At 52.3% G+C, this 21,565-nt stretch overlaps 1 protein-coding gene across 1 annotated transcript in view; it reads left to right on the top strand.

Annotated features, from left to right (window-relative positions):
* Positions 1–608: 608 nt before the first annotated feature.
* The window catches only part of AGAP1 (ArfGAP with GTPase domain, ankyrin repeat and PH domain 1), a 370,769-nt gene continuing 349,812 nt past the window's right edge, over positions 609–21,565 (top strand). Inside the window, exon 1 of the mRNA XM_081815292.1 lies at positions 609–1,976. Within this exon, the coding sequence (XP_081671418.1) occupies positions 1,010–1,976 (967 nt within the window). The 5' untranslated portion in view covers positions 609–1,009. The remainder of the gene's footprint in view (positions 1,977–21,565) is intronic.

Here is a 21,565-nt window from a genome sequence, read left to right as displayed (position 1 = left end):
AAACTGCATGGTCCTTCGCCGAAGGGCAGTGGTGTGAGCAGCACATCACAGGGAAGCTACCACCCTCGCCTCTCCCTTGCTGTCTCCATCTTGGCGTGCACTTTTTCCTCCCCAAGTGTCGTAACAAGTACACTTGTGAGGGGGTAACAAGTACCTGAGATACCTTGCTTTCCTAAAGAAGTCATTGTTTGAGTTGCATCCTCTTCAGAGCTCCAAATAAACAGGTGAGAGATGGCCCATATTTGGTTTTGCAGGCCAGGCCCCGGAGTGTAGGGGTAGTGTAGGGGTAGGGTTCAGGCGAGCTGCCAGGCTGGCCCCCCCGGAGGCTCCGGTCCGCGCGGCGGCGATCCAGCCCGGCACTTCTGCCTGCCCACCGGGCCGCGCTCCCGCCGCCGCCGCCGCCGCCGCGCTCCCGGGACTCGGCCGCCGGGCTGGGCGCGCGGCCTGCGGTCGCTGCACGTCGGCCCCCTCCCGCCCCGCCCCGGCGCGCATTTCCACTTTAAACCGCCGCCCGCCCGCCCCTCGGCCGCTGCCGGCGCGGCTGCTCGCGAGTCCCAGCTCAGGGAGTGGCGGAGGCTGCGGAGCTGCCGAACTGTGCAGAAAAGGCCTGAAGATGCGAGCCGGCCCCGCGCCGTAGACAATGAAGCCGCGGGCGCCTCCGCCCGCCCCGGGCCCCGCGCGCTGCGGCCGCACCTGCCGGCGAGACCGTCCCCGCGCCTGACCGCCGGCTCGCCCGCCGCTCCGCCCACCCGCCCCGCCGGCCCATGGCTCGGCGCCCCGGGCCCGGACCCCCGCACTCGGGCCGCGCGGCGCACGGGCCGGCGGGCGCCAGGGGTGTCGTCCCCGCAGCCTGAGCTCAGCCCTCTCGGCCACCGGGGGGCGTGGGCCCACTCTGGGCGTGCCCGTTCTCCCGTCTCGCCCCGCGACCGCGCGTCCCGGCCCGCGGCGCGCTGGATGCAGCGAGGCCCCGGCGGGCGGCGCGGCGGCGGCAGCCGTGGCCCTGGGCGACATGTACCTGCTGGACGGCAGCAGCGAGCCCGCGTCTCCGCCTGCGGACGCGATGCCGCGCGGGACGCCCCCCAGGAAGACGGTCTACCATATCTCCGTAACCATGGTCAGGAAGGACCAGCTGGCCGCGCCGGGCCCCGACCCACGCCCGGCTCTGAGGCCGCGGCCCGCGCGCTCCCCTGATGCGCCCGGACGGCTGGTGGAGGAGGCCGAGGAGGAGGCGGCCGACGCTGAGGACCCCGAGGGCCGCCGGCCGCGCGCCTGGGACTTCCGCACCTTCCGCACCCGCAGCACTGGGCAGCTGGAGCTCGGGCGGCTCCGGCCTTGCGCACGCGGCCTCGAGCCCGCGGACTTGGCCGGCAGCGTCCCGGCCGTGGAGGAGGGGCCCGGCTCGCCCGCGCCCGGCAGCCCCGACGTGGAGGGGGTCCGGGCCGCGCCCCTGCGGCGGAGCCTCAGTTTCAGGCACTGGAGCGGGCCCGAGGCGTCGCGGAGTCGGACCCTGGGCCGCGGGAGACGCCACAGCAGCTCCGGGAGCCTGGCCTGGGCGCCGGGTGGCGAGGCCTCGGCGGACTCCGGGGCCGCGGTGGAGCCCGCGGCGCCAGCGCAGCCCGCCTCGGAGAAGCGCAACACCCTGGATGTGGGCGAGGTGCTCAGCAAGAACGAAGCGCTCTCGGACCTGGAGCGCTGGGAGCGCAGCAAGAGCAAGAACCGCACGCTGGACAACAGCGACCTGCAGCGGCTGGAGCGCGCGCGGGCGGCGGCCGCGGGCCCCGGCGCCGCTTCGGAGCACCGGCTGCTGCGCTTCTTTAGCGGCATCTTCGCGCGCAGGGATGGCGCGCCCGGCGGCGGTTCCTCTCCCCGGAGCGGCGGCGCCTCGCGGCCCCGCGGCTACTTCAGCAGCCTGCGGCGGGCCCCAGCCGACGCGCACTCGTCCAGCGCGGAGAGCATCGACGGGTCCCCGCGCAGAGGTGGGCAGCGCGGCCAGGGAGGTGAGGGCAGTGGTGGGAGCTGGCCTGGTTCCGCAGCGGCCTGCTTAGCAGAGTACGTTGGGATTTGGGAGTAGCCAAGGGACCTGCGTTCCCCGAGCCACCAGCCGGCAGGTGGTCACGCCGGGTGTGAACTCGTGTACTGCGGGTTTTCCCCAGTAACACCGCTGCGGTCGGGAAGTGTGTGGCTGCCCCTGCCTCCAGTGTGTCTGGTGGTGCCATTCGGAATCTGCTCAGCCGCTGTGAGCCTGTCTGGGGAGAGATCACCTTGCCGGGCGGCGCAGCCGCCTTCTCAAGCAGAGCCGTGCGCTCGCCGCCCCGCTGTGCGCTCGCAGACTGGGATGCCTGTGGGCTGCCTGGGACCTGGCCCTGAAGCTAGCACACAGGTGGTGCTGCCTGGCCAGGAGCAGCAGCGTTCATCTTGCTTAATTTCTTCCTCCACCTCCCAAGCCTGGCCTCCCTGTAGGTGCTGCCATGTGTGAGCGCTGTGGTGGCGCCTCTCTGACTTAGCCCCGCTCACCTATCGCGTTCCTGCTAAAGATGCTTCATCCCAGTGGTCAGGGAGACAGGCCTCTCCCCACGGCCTCTGGAATCTCAGCAGGAGAGCAAGTCTGGGAGGGCATTCTGTTTGCTAGTGATGTATTCTCCCGTACGGGAAGGAAAATCACAACCCCACAGCCTGTTCTGAAACTTCACTTCCCTGTTTCTTGCGCCCTCCAACAGGGACCTCACAGGGAAGGTTTTGGAGGCAGATGTGACAATATTGTCTTGCAAGAACTAGGTAATCTGGTGGTGTTTGGAGGTCAGACTCCTCCAGAAGTTGCAAAACACAGATCCCCTTCTTTCCCCATGTGGGGTCATCACCCTAAAGGGAAGGGGGGTGGGTGAGCGGAGGGGCTGGATTGTTACACCCTGCTCATGTTGGGGTTGGAGGGGATGGATAAAGATACTGTCCCCATGCACTTCACCACCGAGAAATCATTAGCAACATCCCTTGTTCTGATTCCCAAACCCTGCTGCTGGTAGAGATGAGGGTAGTTGAGGCCCTGCAGTATGGACTTTTAATTAGAGATTGTCCACTGGTAACTTACCCCCCTCCCCAGAGTACTGAGAATATTCCTCCCTAGTGGACTTCCCAGGTCAGCTGACTGCCTAGGGTGTGTATGCAAACAGCCAGGGCAAAGACATCATCGTGCTTGCCTAAGTATTTTTTTTTTTTAAAGCAATTTTTTCTTTCTTTTTTTTTTAAGATTTTATTTATTTGCGAGAGAGAGAATGAGAGACAGAGAGCATGAGAGGGAGGAGGGTCAGAGGGAGAAACAGACTCCCTGCTGAGCAGGGAGCCCGATGTGGGGCTCGATCCCGGGACTCCAGGATCATGACCTGAGCCGAAGGCAGTCGCTTAACCAACTGAGCCACCCAGGCGCCCTCGCCTAAGTATTTTTAAGGGAAACTGAAGATCAGTGATGTCATGTCGTAACATGCTTCTAATGATCCTCAGAATGTGATAGAGAATATTTGAAGTTAAGCACTTGAATATGCAGTAGAGTTAAGATCGGAATTTTCTTTTTATCGGTGAGGTTGTGATTTAAAGTTACCTGTTGCCAGCCTTGTGTTAGTTGAACTTGCACATCTCGTGGCTAACCTGACCCGGAATGTTCTAGAAGGGACTGTGATTGACTCCAGCCATTATCCCATCCCTTCCTGCATGCTCTTAAGGTACTAAAAAATGATGTGAGTTATTTTGTTCAAGTTGGTAGGTGTAAAGTTGCTCTTGTCCTGACTTGCGTTCAGTGGAGGTTCAGATCCGCAGGGTCCAGTTCTGCCTATAATAGCAGGCTTGACTCTTTGTTCTCCTGGATTTGCTGAAAATAGTGATTAGCCGCCTGGGTTCCAGACAAGTACCCATGGTTGGCGGGGAGGGGAGTAGAAATGCACACACACGATTTAGAATGAATGCGTTTCATCGTGGTCCCTATCGGTACAAGTTCAAAGTATTGGGGTTTGGGTATTGGTGATCCGGTCGGATGGATTGATGCATTTGGAAAGCAGAGGTATAAAGCTTGTTGGAATTTGTCCCTCTAGGGTAGTGTAAGATTATAACAATAATAATTACAGTAATGCTTGGTTTGTTTGTTTCTCAGGGTGGAATTACTTTGGTCTGAGACGTAACACTAGCTAGCATTGTAGGTTGTGTGGAAGAACGGACTATGAATGAGCTAGGTTACAGCACACACAGCCCGAATTCCAGGATCTCACTCGACTCTGAAGTTCGAGGTAATCACATAAAAAGCCACAGTCCTCACCTGCCTTTGGCTAAAAGGCCTGGAGCAGTGTCTCTGTTCTCGAGGTTTGGTAAGGTCAGTGGCTCTTCCGGTCAAGGTGCAGCCCCTTTATTATGCTGTTCTACTTTCTACATGTTTGCTTCCTCTGATGTAAATTGCTCAGAGTTAGGTGCTACTTAAATGAAGTTTTGAGTTTAAGGTAAAATGCTCTGAGGTAACATTCCGATGCAGTGGAACCCAGGCTCCGTTTCCCTGTAAGTGTCCGTAGCGCACAGGTCCACAAAGCCTTGCCCAAACCATGGGGCCAGGGAGGTCTGCAAGACTTAGAAAATTTGGATTTTAGGAAGGTAAAATGCTGTGTATTACAGGACACTGTGTGTATAGTGGGGGCAGCGTCCTGCATTCAGACACCGATAATGTGCAGCGGAGCCTGAGATAGTCCCATTCAGTGTGATAAGTATGTTTTGCCATTTAGAGTCTGCTAAGCATTTGTGAATAAAGCTTCCATCTTCAGTCCTTTATGGATTTCAGAACTACGGACAAATGCAGTATACATCATGAACAGCATCTCTAGCTTTCTTTAAATCTTGGGCCACAATGTATTAAAATTTGAAGTTCTTTCAAATATAAAGGAAATTAGAGGACCCTTGTCATCGGGGCAGGTTTTCCTTTCATTAGACTCTTTCAGCTATTAAGTTATCAATTGGTTCTGGGAAAATAACTTTAAAAGACAAAGTAAGTATTACATTAGGTCATTTACTTAGCTTCTTAGGATTACATGCTTTGTCTTAGACAAGGTACCTAGACTAGGGAAGGAAGATGGTTAGTCTTTTGAAGCACACACAGGCTCACACATCACGTGCGTATGGTTTTCTTGTCTTTAAGCATCAGGATGAAAGGATCGGAGCACCTCCTTTTGTGGGATGGTTCTCTTGTGCTTTTTAATCCCTATTAGGCTTTTCCTCTTCCTCCGACTGTTACACCCCTGCCTCCCAGAGACCCATGGCCGATTTCTCTCTCTTAGGTTCATAACCATCAGGAGCCCCAGAAGGTTTCAGAGCGGCCCTGTGTCAGATCAAGGGCAGGTTCCTATGACTTGATATCCCTCCCCCCCCCACCCCCCACCAGGACAGAGTCTGTTGACACAAGTATAATTTAATGCAAAAAAAAGATCGAATAACAAGTGATGAGTTACATTGCAGGGTGTCCCTTCCTGGCGCATGCTCTCTGTGTCCCCCGCTGCTGCCGGCCAGCCCTCCCTGGAGCCAGCTGTAGGCAGTGCCCGCACAGGGCTGCAGGTGTCTTTGGGGTGTTCTGTTGCTGTCCGTGAGGATTGATGACAGCAATAAAGTGATTCACGGATAGCCCTGACTTAGCTTTTCAGATTAGTAATTTACAACTGATTTTTGACAGCACGTTTTTTGAGTGGCTTTGTTCTTCAATTTCTGATTTCCTTTGTATCACTCCACTTGTGCAGCTAGATAGACTGTTTTATAGTTAAAAAAAAAACAAAAATCTTCAGTGGAGAAAGAGAGGAAGCAGTAATTAAATGAAATAAAATTACTGAAATAACTTGGTACATTTTTATTTTTTTAACTTGATTTGTTGCTGAAAAGGACATACACGGTTTTAAAGAAACAGTATAATTCAGAGTTTCTCATTTGAAACGTTTTAAACTAATTATGTACTCCATATTTGGGAAATCACATGGCTTTTTATAAATGACTCTAGATACTAATTTAGGAGAACCTTCATTGTTTTTGTTATAAGGTCAAATTGCTTTCCTGGAGAACAGAGCAGCCCACTCTGATCCAGGCAGGGCTGCCCCCACGAAGGTCAGCCAGGGACGCTCTAAGGCAGGCGCTGGAGGCTTGGATGGTGTCTTGCTGCATTAATTTTCTCAACGTGGAGGCCCGTGTGTCAGCATACGCACCTGTGAGCACCGGAATATCATGCTGCCAAAGGAACGTTCAAAAGTACATCTGCCAAAGAGGGTCTTAACAGTTCAACTCAGTTGGCCCATTGCAGCAAAATCTGGTTGGTTATACAGTTAACACATACCTTTTGTTTGGAAGCGTAAGACTCAACTGTAAAGCACTGGTAGTACTTAACCCTTTTTTTAGTTGTCTTGTTTTTCTGTAGCATGGACAGATATTTATTGAGTTTCTGTGGTGTGTTCTGAGCAGGAGCTAGAGCTAAGCAAGGCATCGTTCCTATCTTCGGAGGCCCAGTAGTCTTTTGGGGGATGGAGAAGTTCTAAGGAATCACAGCTTCGTGGGATACTTAGGGGAAGCAGGACTGTATTTCTCTGCACAACATACCTCCGTTAGAGCACTGCTAATCCCAGTGTGTAATAATAACCTCGTTTACATACTTGCCACTTCTCCCTCCTGGGCATGAAGCCTGTGTTATTCCTCTTCATACTACAGAGTTTAGAGTACTGTGCTTGGCTCTTGTACTTTTAATAAATGTTTGTGGGAGGAATTAATGAGAGGACTGGGGGACACAAAAAAGGGAGCAAATGTCCTTGAGCAGGAGAAGGAGTTAATGAAGGCCTCACAGAGGGATAAAATGATTTGGGTTTTGCAGGATCACTAGGAGTTTAACAGCAGGAAAAGAGAAGATTCTCCGCCAGAAGGTTGGTTGGGATTTCTGTAGTTAACATCTAAGAAGTCATCTTGTTCCTCAAATGTATATGATTAGCACCAACATCAAGCATAAGAAAGGATATTACAGCTTCCACAATGAGTTGTTTTGTTTTGTTTTTAGTATGAATTTGTTTTTGATAGGAAATCTCCTTTAGGCTGTTACTTTTCTCTGTAATGATTCAAACAATCATTAATTTAAAATGATGTCACAGTGAGTAAAACAATGAAGAAAAGTAAAGGTTTTATTTATTAAGGACAGTGATTGAGAGAAAGTATGTAGAGCTACAGTTCTGCCCCCAGGTGATGAACAGAATTGGGATTAAGGTCAACAGATTAGCAAAAAGAAGAGAGATTATTGTCTTTGTATCATTTTGAGAGAAGGACCATCTGCCCGCCATAGTTTTGCTCTGGGTTTTGTTCAGCTCAAATCTGAGTCAGCTGTGGTGTTGATGTTTACTTGTTTGTAGGTGACGGCCCTCGAAATTCTGTTTCTCGTTAGGTTTTTCAGTTGACAGAGGCATTCACATCTGTTCTCTTTTCTCCCGTTAAGTAAGAATTAACGTAGATGCCTCTATAATTAAACATGTTAGTCCCTGTCCATTCATTTGGTTGGTGTTCTTGTAATCTCTTGTTATTTCCATTTTCTTAGTTGGTTTTCCATCCTAACATCACCAGTGGATCCAAAGACTCAGAGCTTATGGAGAAATCAGCTTTCCTGGGTTGGAAAGTGGACACTGTTGCTCACTCATTCTGTACCAGGCCGCCCCAGTGGGAGGCTTGTGAAGGGATCCTTTGGCTTGTCCTTATCTAACAAATGCAGATAATTTTAAGAGGTGCATTTCAGTTGGCAGGAATGAAAGGGAAAGTGAGGGTCACTTTCCTACACAGTCCTTTGTTGGGGATTGTATGGAGTGCTGAATCTATTTCTGGTGTGATAGTAGGTCCAAGACTTTGCATGACGCAGTGAGCCAGGCGTTTCCGGGAGCACGCAGGACTGCTCCCTTTATTCAGTGGATTGTCTTTGAGTGGGACCAGCGGGACACACATTCACTTGAGTAGATGCCCACTTGTTTGAGATGGTCGTCAAAGGGAGTCTTGTGCTCTCTCTGTGCCTGTCATTGCCCGGGCTGCTTTCAGAGGTCCTGCTGACCCACTCCAGAGAGGGGAGTCCATGGACAATGCCGCCAGCCTTGCTGGGGCAGCTCGCATTCTCTCCAGTTCCTACCCCCATCAGAATCGCTCAGACGCCGCTTCTTCAGTTGATGGGGGTGGGGAACGGCGGGTATTTATCCAGTTTGTACCTTCCTGCTCACTTAGCAAGGGCTTTAAAACAACCCAGCACCAGTCAGTCTGTGAAGTATGTGAAACAGGATTCTGGACTTAGGGATGCTTACCTGTGACTTGCTTTCCTGCAGCTTACATCCCGCTACCTTAGAAACGGGCACAGTTCCTGTGGTGTGGGAGTCCCAGAGCAAGGCTCCTTCTGTCTCCTTCCACACCATGCAGCCAGCTCTTCGATAGCTCCCAGGTATTTGGAGCTTATTCTTCTGATTCGTTTAGTTCCCAAACTAGAATCCCCACCTTGTGAGAGTCTGATCTCTCTTGCATTCAAGAGTGGGTCCCGAATCGGCTTTCTTGATCTGGTTCATGGAAGATTCTGGGAGCCAAGTTCATTGAAGACACCGGAGATTTTTAGTTTGAAAGAGAAGCCCGGGAGTGTGGAGACTTGTCTGCCAGTATTTGAGAAGCAGACATAAGGAGGGCCCAGCAGTTAGTACCGATGAGGGAAACTCCCAGGGAAAGGGATTTTGCCTCAAAAGTAGGCAGTCACTTCTCAGAAGCCCACACACTGTGGAACAGGCCGCCTTCTTATGTGGAAAGTTCCCATCACTGGAGGTGTCCAAACCCAGGCCAGTCAGGGAATGTTGGAAGGGGTGCTGTGTTTGTTGTCTGGGGGCTTAGAATTGATGGTCTTAAAGCCTCCTCCCAGTTTTAAGGTCAAGAGTTCCCTTCAGGATCTAGGATTTTGATGATTTTGTACCTGGTGTTCTCTCAGAAAGTGGCTTTCTCCCAAACTCAAAGGGAGATTTGTCTGTATTTTCTTTGTCCTCTTGCCTGGCCCCCACCTGGCCCCCGATGTGGCTCCCGCTTTGTTCTGCTGGCTCATCGAGTCAGGGTAGGAGTTCTGCCTGCCAGCCAGAAATAGTCGGCTCCCCCCTTACTCCACTGTCTCCCCAACAGCTGCCCCCACACCCCTCTCCAGCTAGTGCTCCCGGGCTCATGTTTTTCGGCCCATTGGGTCCCTGAGGTACAGATGTCATTTGTCCCCTTGGCTCCAGGGTGGTGGGGGATGTCTGAGCATGACGTCACGGCGTTTCCTTCTTGCTCGCTTCCTCTTGGTGACCTGACTCAGGTGTGTGAGTGGTACCATGATGGGTGGCAGGAAGGAATGTTCTACGTACCGTGGGAGATTTTAAGTTGCCGTGTGGAGAAGGCAGTGTTGAGTCGGTGGGGTAGGTTTCATCTTGGTGGCAACACTCAGGTTCGCCCCTGCCCCGACACGGCACGTAACTGCCCTGAGCTCTGTCTGCCTCGTGCGTTTAAGTAAGGGGTTCACTCCCCACCTGGCTGGTTCTCAGGAAGGCCCAGAGGTGAGTGGGAAAGCACGCACTAAGCCATGCAGGTCAATGGCGTTGGCCTTGCTTTAGTTATTATCTCTGAGAAGTTCTGCAGAAGATCCAGGGATAGAGAATACCAAATACGTGGATATGCTTGGATTTATGTGTGCTGTGAGATGTGCATTTGCCCAGGTGGGGCGAATTCCCTCCCCATGCTATGGCAAGTATAAGTCAACCTTGTGGTTTGTTTTCAGCATGTCACCCTGTATTTCTCACAATCTGCAGTTTTAACTGCTGCTTTTTAAATTACTGACCATTGTACCTTCAAATTATAAGCCGGGAGAGCAGTCCTCTTTTGTCTTTGGCATCATCTCCTCCCGCCCCTCGCCCCCTTCTTTATTCATGTCACTAGAAGATTAGCTGTTCTTTGCAGCATATGAATTCATGTCATTCCTGATCCACGCCAAGATGCGTTGATTTCAGAAAGCTGTTCCTAGCAGTGCCTTCCCTTATCCTGCTCCTGCTTCCTCCTGGAGGGCCGGCAGCTGGAGAGCATCAGCTGCAGAGCAGAGGACCCCGCGTCCCTGAAGGAAGAAACCCCCTTCCCACGTTAGTGACTGATCGTTCTCTTGGCAGTGACTTGCAGCCTTCACAGTAATAAGCACTGGTATGAAGTATTTATCAAGTGTGTTCGGTGAAGTATTTTGTAATAAAGATCATTTGGAGCATTCCACATTATCCTGTAATGTTTATGTTTTCTAATATAATGACCCAGGTGGTGTCATTGGACCCGTGTTGCTCTCAAGCCAACGTTCTGACTCTCTTTTTATGGATAGATCCTCCCTGGGCTTAACGATGGGGCAAGGTGCTGATAAACCCATTGTAAGTTGGTAACATCCTAAGTCGAAAATGCAGTTGGTAGACCTAACTTACTGAGCATTACGGCTTAGCCTAGCCCACCTTCAGTGTGCTCAGAACACTTCCATTAGGCTGCAGTGGGCAGAATCGTCTGACACAAAGTCTGATTTGTGATAAAGTGCCGTCTCCTGCAATGTGTTGAACACCGTACTGAGAGTAACAGACACAATGTTTGTGGACACAGAACGGTTGTGTGTATCTTGTTGACCCCATGATCGCTGGCTGCCTGGGAGCCGCCGCTGGCCTGCATCCAAAAGGGGCTTGGACCACACGTCGACAGCAAGCACGGTCTCTACTGAACGCATTCATTTTCGCAGCCTCGTGCATCGGGGACCGTCCATTTGGTGCTACTGCTTTGGATAAAAGTGCCGAGCTTGACCGTTCGCTCTAATATAGAACACGCTCATCACTAGTGCCCGCGAGAAACCCTAGTGAGAGGCCCTTTGGGTTGAAACATAAGAGATGGAGCATAGGGAGCGGACTCCGTGGCTGGGCTTCCTTGTAGGGACCCCCACCCTTTAAGACTGAGGAGTGGTAAAGAGATACATGCATAAGATTGAGAACATCTGCGTTGTCAGTGGCCCAGGGCTCAAGTTTTAAGAAACTGGGCAGCTTTGGGCAAGAGTTAGGGCTTTGATGTGGCTGTGGGGGAAGCGTCGGGCCTGAGCCCGGGTGGTGGTGGGATGGAGCGGGGGTCTGAGTGTGAATGCCGGTGTGCAGAAGCATCAAGGGTCCGGGACCACTCTGGAAGCTGCATCTTAGGAGGTGCTCTTGGGCCTGTTCATGGGGACCAGTCTTGGGTAATGATGGATGCCCCCATGCCTGTTTACTGGCCTCAATGGGCCGGGGCAAGGGGACCCAGGTGGCCTCTTCACGTCCTTGGAGAGGCACTGAGGACACAAGTCTGGCCTCCCTGAGGACTTGCCTTTATGTGGCAGCAGGTGGCCATGCATTCGGACTGGTTCTGATGCTTGCAGTGTGGCTTCTGGTAGCAGGCTGGCACTTCTTGTCCTCACCTCTTTGGGAGTGTTTGTTCTGACGGTTCTTCTGCAGAGGGTCCTCTTAAGGCCTCGCCAGGAAAAGCATGGGCCAGTGGGAAGAGAGTCTGTGGGCCACCAGAGGCTCCTTCTCCATCACCCCGGGCGCACTGCCCATCTGCACGCTGGGCTGGCTCGGGGCCATGGCGCCAGGTGAGGTGACCAGCGCCCTTGGCTGCGGTTCGGGACTCCGTGGCCACACACTTACCCTTACCTTCTCCTCTCAGCTGCTCGGTCCGCTGCCTGCCTGAGAGTTTCTGCTCCTTTCACACTCAGCACGACCGTTGCACGGTTCTCCCTGCAGGTGGAGAGCACACACTGGAAGGGAGCTTTTTCCAATCCAGTGCTTTGGTCCTGAGCTCCTTTCTGCCACACTGCAGTTGACTGGCTCGTCCACCCCCTTCCCCCGGGACAGCCAGACACACGGACACACAGACACAGCCACTCGGGAAGGCGTTCGTCTTTTTATAGACCCGTTCAAGTTTGAAGCCTTCGCCTACCCATTCTTAAACTAGGATCTCAGAGTTTATGACACGAGTGAGTGTCAAGGGGTGCCAGGGTGGCTCAGTCGGTGAGCGTCCGACTCGGTGTCGGCTCAGGTCATGATCAGGGTCATGAGATCGAGCCTATGTCAGCCTCTGCTCAGCACGGAGTCCGCTTGAGGCTCTCTCTCCCTCTGACCCTTCCTGCCACCCACCCCCCAAAATAAATAAATCTTTTTTTTTTTTTTTTTAAGTGGGCGTCAAATGCAACAGAACCTAAAAACCTGAGGCAGTTAACCTAATGTCGTATGCGCCGCTAGCTGTGAGCAGAGCTTATGAAATGCCTCGCCCGGCACTGCTGGGTTGTTGAGTTTTGAGAGCAGAGGATCAGCAGAGGAGCAGGTCCAGAACGAGAGGACTGGGGAGTTTCCTCTTCTCTGCACACACACGTGAGTCGAGGCCTGCAGAGGGTCTGACTTGGTTTGTGTGTGTTAACACTGAGGTCGTGTGACGCACGGAGGTTTCGAGTCTGCCGTGCTGCCCCTTTGGGAAGAGCACTGATACCTAAGTGTTTTACAGCATTTTATTTACAGTATTTTACAGCATTTACGGTATTTACAGTGCTCACTTGGGGGGGGTGGTTTCGACACAAGCAGTTGCAAATTCTGGGTCACAGGAAGGCATTTTGAATAACCGTGTTCCTGTTTACACCCTCACCCCCACCCCCGGGCTCCACGAGATCCTGATGGATCCCGAAGGCCTCGTAACTTCGCGCTCATCCCCTTGACGTGCAGGTCAGAGGCCAGGCAAGCACGGCTGACAGGATCCCCTGTGTCCAGAGCCTGCAGGAACCCTCGCTCTACAGTGAGCCTGATTCTCAACGGAAGAACCTGTTTGCTCTCAACCCGCATTCCCAAGGCAGTTAATTTTCCACATTGCAGGAGATTTTTGTGGCATTTCCTTTTCCTTCAAGTCTTTTTTTTTTTTTTTTGAAGACTTTATTTATTTATTTGACAGAGAGAGACACAGCGAGAGAGGGAACACAAGCAGGGGGAGTGGGAGAGGGAGAAGCAGGCTTCCCACGGAGCAGGGAGCCCGATGCGGGGCTCAATCCCAGGACCCTGGGACCATGACCTGAGCCGAAGGCAGACGCTTAACGACTGAGCCACCCAGGCGTCCCTGTTTTGTTTTGTTTTGAAGATTTATTTATTTGAGAGAGAGACCACGAGTGGGAGGGGAAAAGGCAGAGGGAGAGAGAATCTTTTTTTTTTTTTTTTTAGATTTATTTATTTATTTATTTGACACAGAGAGAGTTAGCGAGAGCAGGAACACAAGTGGGGGAGTGGGAGAGGGAGAAGCAGGCTTCCCGCGGAGCAGGGAGCCCGATGTGGGGCTCGATCCCAGGACCCTGGGATCATGACCTGAGCCGAAGGCAGACGCCTAACGACTGAGCCACCAGGCACCCCTTTTCCTTCAAGTCTTAAGGTAGATACTGATCCCGCGGCAGGAGATGAAATCGTGTTTCCATCAGGCAGCAGTTCGGCTTAGCGTTCCTGGGTGGCGTCCGTCAATGGGTACCTTTCGTGCTCCGGACCTGCATCCCTGTAACTCCCTCCCTGTGCCGGGCTTGAAGCCCGACCCTCGTTTGGACTATGCGTACCTCGGGGTGACAGTGTGACTTGGGTCGGGAATGCCACATAAATCCCAGAAGGGTCATTCTTCTTGGACCCTTAGGCTCTGTAGGCGGTCGAGGTGCCTGCGTGTTAGGTGTCCGTTCCTGGGCGTGTCCCTTGGAGTCTGGGGTCCTGCGTGTGTGTTTGTGAAGCATGTTCCTGTCCTGGGGGTCAGCGAGGGTCCCATCAGCTCAGGTGCCCTTCGTGTTGCCAGCCCCTCAGCTTCAGACACGCTTCTGGAACTTTCTGCCTCCCCCAGGTCTTCAGTGTGCGCTGCAGGCCCAGGCTGCTTTCAGGAGCCTCTCATCCTGCCTGGTCAGACCCCAGGCGCCCTGGGCTCCGCTGTCGCGCTCCAGTGTCAGGTGGGGCCGGCGGGGGCGGAAGTTCCCCCTTTGTGGACGTGTGTGTCGTGGCCGTGGTGTGCTGGCTCCTGCCCCCGTGACTAGCACAGGGCGGGGCTGTCACCGAAAGGCGAACTGTCCTTCATCCAGGGTGGCAGGCAGCATGTCGCGGCGTTGGGCGGTGCGGGGATGACCTCCGGATTGCTGTGCCGACAGCTCGGGGCGCCCGGCCTGGACGCGGCGGGGCCTTGGTCCTGCCCCGGCCCTGCGGTCTGGTGCGCCGTAGCCACAGCCTCTGGATGTCTGTGGGCTGGGTGCCGTTGTCCCTGAGTCCAGCAAGCACCCTGCAAGTGGCGCGTCGTTCCACAGGTCAGGAGGGCGAGCCGGTTGTCTGTAGAGCGGTGAGCAGATCAGCCCCCGCTCAGCCTTCAGATGCCAGCCCTGCTTACCCCCCGCCCCCCACACTCCTCTTCATTCCCTGTCACCCCCCATGGCCCTGGGGCCAGAGTGACGCTCGGAAAGAGTGAGCCACCGTGCGCTGAGCGCACACCCGTCAGGCGGCACCACGCGAACTTGCCGCCCTGCGTGGGCCCTCCGAGTCTCTGACACGTATCAACGCCTCGGCTCGTGTGCGGAAGCGAGCAGACTGCGGTGTGTCTCCAGGACCTCTGCGTTCGGGACCTCAGAGAGAGGCAGGCACAGAGGCCGTGCGGGAAGTGGGGGTGTGTTTATTTTTTTATTTTTTATTTTTTTAAAGATTTTATTTATTTATTTGAGAGAGACAGAGAGAGAGCATGAGAGGGGGGAGGGTCAGAGGGAGAAGCAGGCTCCCCGCTGAGCAGGGAGCCCGATGCGGGACTCGATCCCGGGACTCCAGGATCATGACCTGAGCCGAAGGCAGTCGCTTAACCGACTGAGCCACCCAGGCGCCCCTTGGGGTGTGTTTGTAAGCCACGGGGGGTCCGGCATGGGGGCGCTGGCCTTGTCCTGTGCAGGTTCCGGAGCGCTCAGGGCTGTTTCGCCGCTGCCCTCCCCACCTTCGATCGTCATTTCAGGTCAGTAATTTCTGATGTTGGCAGGCCGCAATAGGGGACCTCCCCAACAGGCCCCCTCCATCTCAAGCCCAGTGAAGATTGGCCACATATCCACTGTCCCGCGATTTGTGCTCTTCAGAGTGGTCCTGGGGCGAGCGTGGGCCAGCGGTAGCTTCTCCCGCATGGCGGCAGGCTGGGCCGCTGCTGTCCGAGCAGGTGGGCCCTGGGCTCGCGCGTCGCCCTCCCTGCCGGGCCGTCATCAGAGCTGAGATGTCAGGCTGGGTACTTGCTTTCTGGACTATTATTGAGCACTTAAGGACATGAAGTGGTACTTACGATGTTTTGGTTTTTAAAATTTTTATTAAAGTAGGGTTGACACACAGTGTCATGTTCGTTTCAGGCATACAGCGTAGTGGTTGGAGAAGTCTCTGCGTTACTCCGAACTCACCACGATGAGGGTCGTTTCCGTGTCACCATAGGACATTCTCACACCATCACCGAGTACACGGTCTATGCTGTACTTTTCATCCCTGTGACTTACTTTGTACCTAGAAGTTTGTACGTCTTAATCCCCTTCACTTGGTCCACCCCACTACCTCCCTCCCCTCTGGCAACCACCAGTTCTCTGTACTGGGGAGTCTGTTTTTGTTTTTTGTTTGTTTTTTAAAGATTTTATTTGAGAGAGCAAGCGAGCGTGTGCACATGGGTGGGGAGGAGCAGGAGAGGGAGAGAGAGAATCGCAGCGTGGAGCCCAACACAGGGCTCGATCTCATGACCCTGAGATCATTTCCTGAGCCGAAATCAAGAGTCGGACGCTCAACCGACTGAGCCACCAGGCGCCCGTTTGTTTTGTTTTTTTTTTTAGATTCCACACGTAAGTGAAGTCATATGGTATTTGTCTTTCTGTGATTTATTTAACATAATAGTTCCTGGGTCCATGCATATTGTGGTAGATAGCAGCATCTCATTCTTTTTTATGGTTGGGTAATATTCGTGTGTGTGTGTGTGTGTGTGTGTGAGAGAGAGAGAGTATACATACATCACGTATGTATGGACTCGGGTTGCATCCATGTCTTGGCTATTGTAAACATAGGGGTGCATGTGCCCTTTTAAATTAGTGTTTTCATTTTCTTTGGGGAAATAAATACCCAGTAGTGGAATTACTGGATCATATGGTATTTCTGTTTTTAATTATTTGAGGACCTTCACGTTGTTTCCACAGTGGCTGCACCAGTTTGCATTCCCATCAGTGCACGAAGGTTGCTTTTTCTCCACATGCTCGCCAACACTTGTTGTTTCTTGTGTTGTTGATTCTAGCTATTCTGACAGTTGTGAGATGATACTTCATTGTGGCTTTGATTTGCATTTCCGGGATGAGTGATGTCGAACATCTTTTCATGTGTCGGTCATGTCTGTATGTCTTCTTTGGAGAAATATTTATTCAGGTCCTCTGCCCATTTTTAATCAGATTATTTGTTTTTCCGGTGTTGAGTAGTGTAAGTTCTTTGTATATTCTGGATACTAACCCCTTATTGGATATGTTATTTGCAAATATCTTCTCCCTTTCAGTAGGTTGCCTTTTTGTTATGTTGATGGTTTCCTTCCCTGTGCTGCAAAGCTTTTTATGTTCGTGTAGTCCCAATAGTTTATTTTTGCTTTTGTTTCCCTTGCCTGAGGAGACATCCATAAGTACCTTGCTAAGGTCAGTGTCCGAGAGATTACTGCCTGTGTTTTCTTTTAAGATTTTTATGGTTTCAGGTCTCACATTTAGGTCTTTAATCCATTTTGAGTTTATTTTTGTGTGTGGTGTAAGAAAGCGGTCTGGTTTCGTTCTTTTGCATGTAGCTGTCCAGTTTTCCCAGCTCCATTTATTGAAGAGACTGTCTTTTCTTCACTGTATGATCATGTCTTTGTGTCGTATGTTAATTGACTATATAAGCTAGGTTTATTTCTGGGCTTTTCTGTTCTGTTCCACTGATCTGTGTGTCTACTTTTATGTCAGTACATACCGTTTTGATTATTGTAGCTTTGTAGTACACCTTGGACTTGAGGATTGTGATACCTCTAGCTTTTCTTCTTTCTCAAGGTTGCTTTGGCTATTTGGGATGTTTTGCTGTTCCATATAAATTTTAGAGTTATTGTTCTACTTCTGTGAAAAATACTATTGGTATTTTGATAGGATTGCATTAAATCTATAGATTGCTTTGGTGGTGTGGACATTTTAACAATATTGATTTCTTCCAATCCATGAGCATGGAATATCTTTTCATTTACCTGTTTCGTCTTCAGTTTCTTTCATCAGTGTCTTACAGATTTCAGAGTACAGATCTTTCATCTCCTTGGTGAATTTATTTTTAGGTATTTGGTGTACAGTGTTTCTCAAAATGCTTCTTCTGCTTGTTTTCCTTGGACTAATTTTATGTGACGGTGGATGGATCTCATGCCTGCATGTGTTTGCTGGGTATGATGTGACTGGACGTGTGTGGGTGACTGGAGACCCCTCGGTCTCCCTCCTCACTGGCTTCGGGCAGTACTGACACACATGCATTCTCTCGTCACTCATGGGCCCCCAGGTGCTTCTGTTACCTTGTCCTTGGCTGAGGAGGCATCTTGCTGCCTGACCCAACCTGGGGGCAACGCAGTGGCTTCACTTTTCGTGCTCAGGGACTTCAGTACATATTTCTAAAACAAACAGCTTGGAAAGTTAAAGCTAGAAGGGACCTTGACCCTCCCACTTCCCAATCTTAATCCCTACCCTTTTGAAGGTAAAAGCAGCACCTGGCTTTTTAAAGGCCCCGTCCAGGTGGGCTCCTGAGGCTGCAGGCAGGTGCAGGAGGGGGCCTGTCCCGCATGCCCTCACATCCTTCCCTCTCGGCCTGCAGGCTTGTTTTGTTCCAGAGGCAGAGCCCAAAGCATTTGATACTACACTCTTGGGACATTTAGGCGCAGGCTTAGTGGAAAATAAAAGTGATAACCAAGAAGCAAAGTATGGTGTATTCTTAGCTCCAGACTGAAGCCCTTCCCTTCAGTCCAGTAGTGAGATTGGTTTTGAGAAGTCCAAAACTATGGCTTTATTTTGAGAGTTCTAAATTCAGCCACGTAAACACTTCTGAGTCTGAGCCCGAGGGTTTGGCATGGAGTCTCGGCTGCTATTTTAAATATGCCAGAAGCCTTCCTGGAAATCACTTGCTGCTGGTTTTCCTCTGATTAGGCTGTGAGCTTGGGATCTCAGAGGGCTCAGATTCGAGAGCTAGAGCACTGGGGTGGAAGGTGTTTACTAGAAGATTCTCTCCCCCTGGGTCCTATTCCTCAGGCCAGGCAGGGTCCAGGCAAGTGCTCCCCTTTCTGGGGGGGCCCAGGCTGTGGGGTGCTCTGCTGCCCTGGGGGAAAGTCCAGCGTCTGGGCAGCTGGGTGTTGCTGCTGCTCATCCAGGGAGGGGACGGGTGGGCCTTTTCAAAGGCTGCGCTGGCCCGTGACAGACTCCTAGGCAGGGATTTCCACCCATTTCCATTGTAGGAAACAAAAGTAAATTGAACACATCTTGAAAATCTGTTTATGACCTCAAGTTAAAGATCATCATTAGAGATGTGTGAGCATCTTGTTGAGGCATCAAGGAGTCTGTGGCCGGCTTTGGTTCACCTCTCTGTCCTCCCTCCCCACCACAGAGCAACACTGGGTCTAAAATGGCCAGATCACCATGGTCAGTTGTGGGCAGGTGCTACATGGTGGATGCCCAGGGAAGACTCAGGAACAGTTACCTGTTGCTTTGGGTTCCCCTGTACAAAGGTCCCTTCCTTCCCCTTCTCTGGGTGGCCTCCATGGGGCCCCTTCCCCGCCGCCCCTCATTCACCCATGGGGATGAAGCACTCACCAAGCTTGGGGACAGTGGCTGATGACCTCCAGGAGGCTTGAGGCAAGGTGAGGATGCAAAAATAAATATCCTTATACAAACAAGCCTGCAGCGTATCGGGAAACTTCTCAAAGACTTGAACGCCATCCTGATAGCTAGTTGCAAGATAAACCAAATTACCCAAAACCATAAAGCTTTGTTCAGAGGATATAAATCAGTTAAACAGAACGAGTTCAGATACCAAATGTGCATATTGGGTTTGATTTTGCATATCTATCCAAGGGGCTTCGTATTCTAAGCCAAAAACTGAGGGGGCCTCCTTGGCAGGCTGCATGGGAAGCAGCCCATGCGTGGCCAATGACCATCGTGGGTAGGTGTAGACACCCCAGGTAGGTTCCCCTCACCCCCAGCCCTGCACCTCTAACCTCTCCCCGTATCAGAGCTTGGTGTCCGCCTCTCCTCTGCTCCATCATCTGGACACCTGGCCTTGTCTTGCATCTGGTCTCTCAGTGCACCCCACCCCTTGGTTCTGGGAGAGCTGATCTCCTCCTACCCCTTCCCCTCCCCTCCCCTGCCCCCCACTCTCTCCCCCTCCACTCCTCTCCCCTCTGCTTTCCTCCTTCCATACTTCCACCGCCTGGGTCCGCAGGAGCAGCCCGCCCTCTACAGCCAGGTCTCGCACATCAACCGGAATGTGTGGCTTACGTCATCTCGTCCCGCCTTAGAGCCACCAGCTGACTTCCACTGTCACTGTGACAAAACCTAAACTCTACTCCAACAACGTAATGTCCAGCCACGCTTTCTCCTCTTCCCCTCCGCTCCCCTCCTCACCGCCCTCCTCCCTGTGCCAGCCTGCAGATGCCCAGCACCTTGGAGAAGCCTTTCCGCCTAGCCCTCCCCTGGCCAACCTCTCCCAAGTAGCCTTTACCAAGGTCTCTTGTGTTCCTGCCTAGCATCCTCATGGTCTGTCTTTACAGATCTCTTTGTGGGCTTGTTGGTCATCTAGTCTAGACTGATGCTCCCCGAGGGTGGCATCAGGTTGGAGCTGGTCTTGGGTATCTCACTAATTCTTGTCATGGGGCCTGGCTGCGGGATCCCGGGTGAATGAATGAGTCAGTAAGTGGGTAGTACATGCCGCGGGTGGCTCCCTCAGGAAGTCGGCAGGGTGCTGTGAACCGGGGAGGCGCAGTTACCTGTGTCAGACTCAGCTCCTCCCCTTGTGGTGTGAGAACCACTCCGGTGGGAGCTATGTGTGTATTCTGCAGCATTTCCCACTGGGTGTAGCCCTTGTGCGAGGTCAGCTCCTGCAGCATTTCCCACCGGGTGTAGCCCTTGTGCGAGGTCATCTCCTCCGGAGGCAAGCTCTGGAAGGGGAGCGGCATGCAGGACATTGCCTGAGGCCTGCTCTTGGGAGGAGGGTGGCGGGTGCAGCCACCAGAGGGGTTCAGGCACCTTGAGGAGGTGGGCAGAGTGGGACTCTCGAACTGGGACCGTTCTCAGAGTTGTCCTGTGTTAGGTAAGGGCGCTGGGCCTTTATACCCATGACCAATCTGTGTGCCCTTCAGGGGTCATGTCCTTGGGCTACACCACTCTCTTCACTCCTGGGCAGTCACTGGAGGGGTCTCAGCTTGGAGTGGTCAGCCACCAGCATTCCACAGCCAGGCGCTGAGCGCAGGAGGGAAGGACAGGGCTGCGCCCATGTGGTCATGTGAGATATTGCTGAAAACTCCTTGAAAGCTCATTAGAAGTAGTACTTGCTGTCCTGCCGAGCTGATGATCAATTTTAGTTAGCTTTTTTTTTTTTAAAGAATTCTATTTATTTGAGAGTGAGCAAGAGAGGGAACATGAACGGGGGGGTAGGGGCAGAGGGAGAAGCAGAGTCCCCGCTGAGCAGGGAGCCTGACGTGGGGCTCGACCCCAGGACCCTGAGATCATGACCTGAGCTGAAGGCAGACGCTTAAGCGACTGAGCCACCCAGGTGCCCCTTAATTAGCTTTTCTACTCACACCTAGAAAATCATCTGTTTACCAGAAATATTCTTCGTTCCTCTACAGTAAGAACAGGTCCTGTGAGTTGCTCCCTAGCAGGTGGTAATTAATGGCTTTTCCATTTGGAAAACATGAGAGTTTGGATGTCTACTAATTTTGCAAAAACATTTCATGAACATTTCATAAAAGGTAAAAGAGATCAGATCGTGTCTGACACTGGACTATAGGTAACTGTCCATTGAGCTTTAGGGTTAGTAGTGTAAAGAATAAGGAATACAAAGATTAGGAAGCCCGTTTCTTTGCACCTGCTTGGTTCCTGGTTTGATTAGATAGCAGACACACGTCAGACTTAGGGTACATTACTAGGAGTGAGTCGGCACCAGGAAGTGTGGGGACTCAGGTTCCTTCTTCCCAATTCAACCTGGTTTCACCTGCATGGTGTTAATGGATGCTCAGCAGAGCCTCCTGATGCAGTGTTTCCTGAAGTAGCAGTGAACTGTGCCAGGTGGACAGAGAGTGTTGATGGTGGGTGGGGGAGGGCGAAGCAGCGCTCTGAGGGTTGGGGAATAGATATATTAAAAGAGCTCATGTCTATTATTTTATTATTAAATGGACCTTGTAACTTCATAACCAGGTAAGAATCTCTGACATTCATAGTCTGAGGACTAAGAATCACAGAAACAACAGGGACCTTCTC

This window comes from Leptonychotes weddellii, chromosome 3 (assembly GCF_054177405.1).
Source record: "Leptonychotes weddellii isolate Sample4059 chromosome 3, ASM5417740v2, whole genome shotgun sequence".
Classification (NCBI taxonomy): domain Eukaryota; kingdom Metazoa; phylum Chordata; class Mammalia; order Carnivora; family Phocidae; genus Leptonychotes; species Leptonychotes weddellii.
The sequence above is the reverse complement of the archived record's forward strand: the minus strand, read 5'-3'. Positions and strand labels throughout refer to the sequence as shown.